General features: G+C 49.6%; 1 protein-coding gene across 1 annotated transcript in view; it reads left to right on the top strand.

Moving 5' to 3' along the window:
- Window positions 1-7313, top strand: part of LOC101984023 (cytochrome P450 4F22) — a 23515-nt gene extending 16202 nt beyond the window's left edge. Inside the window, exons 7-12 of the mRNA XM_026786017.1 lie at window positions 711-777; window positions 893-1022; window positions 3815-3948; window positions 6035-6099; window positions 6654-6736; window positions 7136-7313. Coding sequence (XP_026641818.1) covers window positions 711-777; window positions 893-1022; window positions 3815-3948; window positions 6035-6099; window positions 6654-6736; window positions 7136-7313 — 657 coding nt within the window. The remainder of the gene's footprint in view (window positions 1-710; window positions 778-892; window positions 1023-3814; window positions 3949-6034; window positions 6100-6653; window positions 6737-7135) is intronic.
- The last annotated feature ends 1942 nt before the right edge of the window (window positions 7314-9255 follow it).

The following is a 9255-nucleotide window of genomic DNA, read 5'->3' as shown; positions in this document are numbered from 1 at the left end:
TGAAGGCCAGAAGAGGGCGCCAGACCTCTTTACAGATGGTTGTGAGCCACCATGTGGTTGCTGGGAATTGAACTCAGGACCTTTGGAAGAGCAGGCAATACTCTTAACCACTGAGCCATCTCTCCAGCCCCTACTTGGAGTATTTATGCCCTGTTTAGTTTCGGAGAGGGGTGGATGGGAAGCCAGGCACAGTGGTGCACAGAAGTGCACGGTCCTTGGGCCACTGAGGTGGAAGGAAGTTTGAGATAAGTCTGGGCTGCATATGGAGTCTCAGAGAGGGTGGGGTAGAAAGGGCGAGCTGAGGATATGGCTCATCAGGTAAAGATGCTTGCTACAAAGACTGACGACCTGAGTCAGCCCCTGTGATCCACATGTTCAAGGGAGAAAGGATTCCAGCAAGTTGTCTTCTGATTCTCTCATGTGCAGCATGTTTGTGTGTGCACGCAAGTCCACACAAATGTGAACACACACACTAAATAAGTAAATGTGTGGACACAATAAATAAATAAATGTAAAAAATAGAAATAGGAAGAGAGGAAGAAAGGCAAGAAAAAGGCAAATGCAAAGAGGTAGGTCTTACTTTGGGGGTCTTCTAGGTTGTGGGAAGTGGGGTAAAGTGGGCTCAGCATCCTCCAGATCTGACTTTGGGGGACCTCTAGGATATGGGAAGTGGGGTAAAGCGGGCTCAGCATCCTCCACTGCCGTTGCAGGATGAAGAGGGAAAGGAATTGTCTGATGAGGACATCCGGGCAGAGGCTGATACATTCATGTTTGAAGGTAAGGATGCCGAGTTAGGCGGAGAAGTGCGGCTGTCCTCCCGGTTTGGGGAACACCCCAGGGGACACTGTAGTCTGCCTGGAGGTGGCAGCTTTACCATACCTATCTGCCACAGGTCATGACACAACATCTAGTGGGCTGTCGTGGGCACTGTTCAACCTGGCGAAGTACCCGGAGTACCAGGAGAAGTGCCGGAAAGAGATCCAAGAAGTCATGAAAGGCCGGGAGCTGGAGGAGCTGGACTGGTCAGTTGGGAGGGTCAGGAGGATTGAAGGGAGGAGTCTCTGCTTTATCACTTTCGGGTTATATGGCCTTAGACAAGCCCCTTAAGCTTCCAGAATTCCAACTAGTAACATAGGGCTGACTGTGATGCCTACCCCTTCTTCCGTAGTTCTCAGAACCACTCCACCTAGCAAACATCCCTCAAATTCAATGGCTTGTGGCCGGCATTTAGTTATCACTTTACCCGCAGGTGATTTTTTTGTGGTTACTGAGCCCCGTTGTATGGGGTGGGGCTACTTCCAAACTGTTGTCTGGATTCAGGTTTCTTCCAGGAATCTCTTAATTCTGCTAGGATCCGGTGTTCCTCTGGGGCTTGTTCTTCTCAAAGATTACAGAAGTGTAAAAAAAAAAAAAAGTTATGCCTGCACCAAAACATTGTGGAGGAGGCAAGTCCCACGGTGCAACTCAACACGAGTGGCGCGAGAAGGTCCCAGTGGCCTGAGAATATGCCTGTAGACACATTACTCTCTGGGAAGGGATGTTTCAGTTTGGGGGCAGCGGCATGCCAGGGTGATCATGTTTGCAGGGAGGAAGTGCAGAAGAGAAAGCAGGAAGACAGTCTTGAGCTGTGTGAGCTGACTCTGAGGGATGCAGAGCAGAGCCCTGTGGCCAGGCGTGGTGGCACACCGGCCATTCCAGCCTTCAAAGGCTGAAGCAGGAAGAGTTCAAGGTCAGCCTTGTCTACAAATCGTGTTTGAGGCCAGCCAGGGCTATATGAGTCACTGTTTCCAAAAAAAAAACAAAAGAGGTCTGGGAGATGCCGTAGTTGGCAAAATGCTGCCTTGTGAACATGAAAGAAAATCACGCTAAAAAAAAGAAAAGCTGGTGTTTTAGTTATTGTTTTATTGCTATAAAGAGACACCATGACTATGGCAACTGTTATAAAGGAAGGTATTTGACTAGGGTTTGTTTATAGTTTCAGAGTTTAGTCCATTTCCATCATGGCAGGAAGCATGGCAGCATGCAGGCAGACATGGTGCTAGACAAGGAGCTTAGAGCTCTGTAGCTCAATCTATAGACAGTAAAGAGAGAGACACTGGGCCTGGCTTGTGCACTTTACGACAGCCACATAAAGCTTCTCTGGGGCTGGAGATACTGCACAGTGGTTAAGGGGTCCTGAATTCCAATCCGAGCCCCGAGTAGCTCACCATTGCTTGTCATTCCAAGTACAGGTGATATGGTGCCCTCTTCTGGCTGTCAAGGGCATCTGCATACATGTGACAGATACACCCAAAACTAACCTGCTAGAGTTAGGTGTGGTGGTGCACAAGTCTAGTCCTGGAGGCTGAGACAGGAGGATTGCAGTAAGATCGTGATTAGCTTAAGCTATATAACAAAACTTTGTCCCAAACAAAGCAATGCACACATACATGCATGCACGCACGCACAAGAAAGAAAGAGTTTTGATTTTTAAAAAACGAACTAATAGTTATAACTAGTCCATTTTGGATTTCTGAGTACAATAAACTATTCTGAAATTGGCAATGAAACAGAAAATACAACAGATGAAATCTGCAAAGGATGCATACAGGCTGGTAACTTGCTCCTGCTCTTAGGTTCCCAACTGTTCTGGTACCTTCTGTAATTGCACAACAATTCATCAATGCTAGGTTAGGGCTGGCCCCAGCAGCCAGTCCCATTGCTTGCTGTTTCTTTCGTCACTGCTCTGACCGGTTGATGGTCAGATAAATGTGTCTGAACCTAGGACCTCATATATACCAACCAGTTGGACTATCACTGAGAAAACATCCTCGGTCATCTTTTCCTTTTTTGTTTCTATTACATTTATTTATTTATCTAACGTGTGTGCACGCATGTGTGTATTACTGTATACATGTGGATGTTGGACGACAACCTGCAGGAGCTGGCTTGCTCCTTCTCCAGGGACTGAATACAGATAGTCAGGCTTGGAAGCAAGCTTAACTCACTGAGCCTTCTCACTGCCTTCCTCTGGTTTTTGTTTTGTTCTGTTTTAGGACAGGGCCTCACTAACTAAGTTTCCTGGGTTGACTTTGAACTCACTCTCTAGCACAGCTTCCCAGGTAACTGGAATAAAGGCCTGGTGGTCAGATACTTTGTATCCTAAGAGTTTGTTATGAGGCTTGAGGTCACAGTCAGTGCCTTCAACAAACCAGGTTCAAATAGGCCATTCTCAACTAAAGCAGCCAAATTACTAATGGAAAACAGAAAAAGGAGATTTATTCAAAGTGGTCACATTGGGAAGGGGAGGAGGTAGAGGACAAAGAGTAACAGTGTTACTTTCTCAAGTCCATTTTTGCGGCCTGAAATGAGGTTAGCGTTTAAGGAGAGGCCAGGGTTATATATGTGTAAACAACCCTGTGAAGGTGTGGTTCCACCCAGGATTGGCTCATTACCATATGTACTGTAAAGTGATCAAACTGTAAGTCTCTTCCTGGGAGAGAGACTCCCTCCTGGGTGCTGAGCCTTTACATTTTCCCCTTTCCTGGCATTAGATCCCTGGAGGAATTCCAGTTTCCTGGACTCCATTGCTTGAGTAATCAGATCCTCAGATTGAGAGGCGCAGGGTCTCTTCAGAACCTCTTTCTTCCTTCCTGGCCAGTCACACTCCTGTCACCAGCCTGGGACACTGCAGACTGGAGAAGCTGTGGGGCCATGGCAGATCTCTGAATTGGTTCTACGCAAACCATTCCTGTGTGTGCATGCGTGTATTCGGGGAATTACACGTGTGTGCGTGCGTGTGTTCGAGGAGGAGTCATAGTTCCTTTCTCTTCAGGGACGACCTGACTCAGCTGCCCTTCACCACCATGTGTATCAAGGAGAGCCTCCGCCAGTTCCCACCCGTGACGCTCATCTCTCGCCGATGCACCGAGGACATCAAGCTGCCAGACGGGCGCATCATTCCCAAAGGTGCCTGCTCCGGCTTGGTTTACAGGGTTCCAGCCATGCCTGCTGTGGGTGCAGGACCCCTACGATGCCTGTGTGTCTGTTGCTAGTGATGTGGGTGTCTTAGTTTCATTTCCTGCCGATGTGACAATATACATAACCCGGCAAGAGCGATTTGAGGGGTAAAGTGTTTATTTGGTTCATGATTCCCAGTTACAGTCTATCATGGTAGATGGATTAGGGTATTGCAGCCACAGACAAAAGCAGAAAGCAAGGAATGACTCCATGCATGCCAGTGTTCAGCTCTCTCCTTTTTATTCTGTCCAGGTCCTAGCCCATGAAATGGTACCACTCACACTCAGTGCGTCTTCGCACCATAAGTAATCTAGTTAAGATCTTTTATGGGGGCTGGAGACATGGCTCAGTGCTTTAAGAGCGCTGGCTCCCAGTACCCATATGGTGGTTCACAACTGTCTGTAACTCTAGTCCCAGGGGATCCAATACCCTGTTTTTAACTCTGTAGGCACCAGGCTTGCATGTGATACACATACATACATGCAGGTAAAATACTCATACACACAATAAATAAATAAATAAACCTAAAAATATATAAAAAAGAATAAAAGGGCTTGCTATTATTGTAGAGGACCTGATTTTGGTTCCAAGCACCTTGTTGGGCAGTTCACATCCACCTGTAATTCCAGAGCCAGGGTATCTGACACTCACTTCTGGCCTCTGTGGGCACCTTCATACATAAGTCATACATAAGACACATACATACATACAAGTACATATAAAATAAAAATAAATTTTGAAAAGGAAAACTTCTCACTGGCATGTCTACAGACAAGTCTAACGAGGCAGCCCCTCACTGAGACCCCTTTTCCAGGTGATTCTAGACTGCAGTAAGTTGATATTACTGGCAGGCACAGAGGGCAACCTGGGTGTGTGTGGAGGAGGTAGATGTGTCTGTAGCCAGAGTGGAGAGGCCTGGACCTGGGTGGGTGCTGATGGTAGAGGGTTAGTTTCTTTAAAACAAATAATTCTCATTTTATTATTACTACTGCTACTCCCTTTTTATTATTATTACCCTTTGTGTGTGTGTGTGCGCGTGTGTGTGTGAGTGCGTGTGTGCGCGCGTGTGTGTGCACGTGTGTGCGTGTGTGTGCACGTGTGTGTGCGTGTGTGTGTGCACGTGTGTGTGCTTGTGTGTGCGTGTGTGTGTGCATGTGTGTGTGAGTGCATGTGTGTGCGTGTGTGTGCACGTGTGTGTGCATGTGTGTGCGTGTGTTTGCATGTGTGTGCGCGTGTGTGTACATGCACATGTATGGAAGTCAGGACAGTTTTCAGCAGTCAATTCTTTTCTTTCACCATGAGTTCTAAGGTTTGAAACCAGGTCCTCAGGATTTCACAGCAAGCATTTCTACCTGCTGAGCCTTTTTAAAAAAAATTCTGACCCAGAAGGTTAGGTTCATTCAGTAGCCATCTCTCCCCTGGGAGCCAAGCTATATTTGGGGTGATGCTTGGGGCTCAGACTGAAGTACCACCCAGTTTCTAGAGAGCTGCAGTAGGCTCCACACATTCCTCTCCATGTGGCATCAAGGATGAGCAAAAGGAAGAGGCTGGCTTGAGAAGCCCAGGATGGAGGGAAGACCTCATCCAGGGAAGAAATGTGGACAGCCATTCTCCAAGATGTAAGATAAGTATGTTTATGGAGCAGAACTTCAGGGTGCAGGTGGTGAATGGATGGCCTTGAGGGCCGAGTGCAGGCACCCGTCTCCATCCAGAGGGCAGAGGAGCCAAAGGAGGAGCTACACGTAGAGAGAGCATTGCTATACCTGTGAGCAGAAAAGTTGTTCTATAAGGACAGTCAGGTGATGGGGTTTGCTAGAGAGAGGCAGGGAGAACAGACACGGCAGCAAATGTTTTCAGAAAAGGACGGACAGGAAGTGGTGGTAGCTGGCGGTAGTCTCTCCCTGACTGCAGAAAGAAGCAGGAGTGTGTGTGTGTGTGTGTGTGTGTGTGCGCGCGCGCGCGCGCACGCGCGCACACGCGCGCGCGTGCCCTCAAAGGTTCCCTTGGGCCCCACTGATTCCAAATGTCTCTACAGGTATTATCTGCCTGCTCAGTATCTATGGGACACACTACAACCCCCTAGTGTGGCCTGACTCTAAGGTAAGTTCCTCCCTTTGTCCTCCCGTGGCCGTGGATCCTTCTCAGGGCTGGTTGCAGGAACTGACCCCCCCCCCCAGCTGCAGTCAGTCCTTGTCAGGAGGTCAACAGTCACTGAGCTGAGCGACTACAGGGCTGTGTTCAGCGAACAGTACTGAGAACCTACAAAGACACCCGCCTTTGCCCTCAGGACAGCAAGCCAATAGATAAGATCACTTTGGGAACTGCTAAACGCTCTAAGAAAGTAAAAACAGGGGGGGGGGGGGGGGATGGAAGCATTTCCCTCAGGGGGTTAGGAGAGGCCTTGAAGTCGAAATAGTGTTTGAGCTGAGAAGCCCGTTCCAAGCTCAGGAAAAAGCAAGTGCAAAGGCCCCTGGGGTAGAAAAGAGCCTGGACGCAGGCGCTTGACCACAGGAGATAGGCATAGCGAAACTGTAGTGTTGGTAGGTTGGAACAGATGGCCCTGAGGTGTTCCAGCTGCAGGGGCCCTCGGAGGTTGAGGTGCAGACCAGGCAGTTGGGCCAGTCCCCAGACTCACCCAGGCAATTTCTCACTAGGTGTACAACCCTTACCGCTTTGACCCGGACATCCCACAGCAGCGCTCCCCACTGGCCTTTGTACCTTTCTCAGCAGGTCCCAGGTAAGGCTTCTACTGACCTGAGATGTTGCCACAAATGGGAGGGACTGGGCCAGTGTCCGGTCAGGGGTGTGCTCCACGGAAGTAGAGACCAAGCCTCACCCACAGGTAATTTCTGGCAACACAAGTCCCTTTGTACCCTCGGCTAAACCAAGGGTTCGGAATCAGATGGCAATTCCATCCTTGAGGACAGGGTACCCCTCCTGTATGTTAGCCGGGGTTTTTGGACTCACACATTTCTTACAGCTCTGTGATGCGGTCTTCGGTTCTACAGAGACAGGAACTGAAGCTCAGATAAGGGTGCTCATCCATCAGGATGTACTATAGTAGTAGGGTTTGAACCTATGACTCCAGGGTTGCACTCCTAAGGATCCTTGCCTCTCATTTGAACCCTTCCTGCAGGAACTGCATTGGGCAGAGCTTCGCCTTGGCAGAGATGCGAGTGGTCGTGGCGCTGACACTGCTGCGCTTCCGCCTGAGCGTGGACCGAACGCACAAGGTGCGGCGGAAGCCGGAGCTCATTCTGCGCACGGAGAACGGGCTTTGGCTCAATGTGGAGCCTCTGCCTCCGAGAGCCTGAACGTGCCGGGCGGGGCCCGGCGGATCCCGGGGTTCAAGCTCCGCCCACTCAGGCCTAGACCACGCCTCCAAGGGTCTGGGTCCGCCTCCAGGATCTTGATGGCGTAGACTAAGCTCCTCGAAAGTACGGGAGTTTAAAGCTTTGTGGAGGAGCCTCTTGTTGGTGACGACCACGCCCCTCAGGACAAGGCCCAGCCCCTTGGGATCTGATTCCTCCATTTGAGGTCAAAGTCCCGCCTTAAATCACCCTCATCCACCTATCAGCGTGAGGGAATCAGGCTAGGCCCCGCCCCCTCGGGCTTGGGCCACGCTCCCAAGACAAGGCAGATCAACCTGGCCCCGCGGATTCAGGTTCCCAGACCTGACCCACAGAACCTTCCTTAGACCTAAGACTCAACGCTGGGACTGGATTCTCGTCTTACCTCCGGCTTCGCCCAGGTTAGCTTCTAAACTGAGGTTTTAGAAGCTGGAGCCTGGGGTTGCAGCCCTGAACCTTCAACATCACCTTTCTAAGACTCGTACCTATGCGGAAGGACTGCACAAGCTGAATCTCAGGACTTTGGCTGTTTGCTTTGTTGTTGTTGTGTTTTTTTTTGTTTGTTTTTTTTTGAAACCCGGACCCTTACAAACCCCCTCCTTCTTGGACACCATCCTTTTGCTGAGTTTTCTCACTTTTTAAGAGGAAAAGCAAAGGGATGCTTTCACCTTTCACTTCAACCCATCCCAGATCCGGAGCCCAAGATGGGGAGGAGGGGTTCTTGGCGGTTGGGAAGTGACTGGGGGGAAGCTGTTTGTTCTCGAACTAAACTCGGATTTTGGGGGGGCAGTTTGTGCGCTGTTTATATGGTCAATAGATTGCAAATTAATTCAATGTCTACTGTCGTGGGGCCGGGAGCACAGACCATCTTAATGCCTACTCTCGTTGGGGAGAAGCAGATTTGAACAAACAATTATACGTATCAGCGATTTATTTGAAATCTATGACAAATGCTTCAAACATGAGACCCTGGTTCTGGGTGTATATGACCAAGGTGTGGGGGCCAGGGGAACTTTGATGTTGAAGATTGGAAGCTGGTCAGGAGGGAAGAGTCACAGGCAGAGGAAGAGTGTGAGCAAAGGCCTGGGCTGGGGAAGACCATGAAGAACTTTAGAAACTCACACCAAGCAGAGCTGTTTTTGTGTCCATCTGGGTGGGGGGAGCAGAATGGAGGAAGGATAGTGACCAGGGAGCACACAGCAGCAGGGAGTCATGGCAGGTGTGAGCAGGGACAGGGGAGGACATGGCTAGATCAGGCTTAGTATGAAGGAGGTATACTGTGAGTTAGGGTCCGGGGAAAGATAGAAATTAGGCCCAGACAGGATGGCTCTGGATCCGGGTAGTTAGCTAACTGTGGAACTAAAAAGGAGGGAGAAGTCAGGGAGGCACCCACGCCTGACTGAAGGAGCCAGGCCGTGGAGTAATTGCTGACATGCAGAATATTAAAGTTGGGGGCAGTGATGATATTGACAATATCAGTTCATCCAATATTAATAGGCATCTGTTAAGAACCATGCATACGTTGGGCCTCGGCGTATGTGACATTTAGAGGGCAAGGTGATGAATGACAATAGATAAGTAAAGAAACCAGCATGTTCACTAAGCACCCTGGAGGATACTGTCTGGAGGATACCTTCTCTTGTGAGAAGAAACGGGGAACCACAGAGGGGCCTGAACAGAGGTGGGACACGATTGGTCAGCTGCTATGTTGAATGAACTCTTCAAGAGGCAAAGGGGACCGGTCAGATGGAGGTAGCTGTGTTGGTCCTGATGATGATTGAATCAACATGGTGCTATAGAGGGGATCAAGGTGGCAGGATTCTTGGGAGGAGCGACCATTCCATGAAGGAAGTTCTGGCAGGCTTGCCTATGTGGGGTTCAGTAGAAGGTGGGGAGGCTCTAGGTT

The sequence above is a fragment of the Microtus ochrogaster genome, linkage group LG3, assembly GCF_000317375.1.
Source record: "Microtus ochrogaster isolate Prairie Vole_2 linkage group LG3, MicOch1.0, whole genome shotgun sequence".
Taxonomy (NCBI): Eukaryota; Metazoa; Chordata; class Mammalia; order Rodentia; family Cricetidae; genus Microtus; species Microtus ochrogaster.
This window is presented reverse-complemented; position numbering and strand designations above follow the sequence as displayed.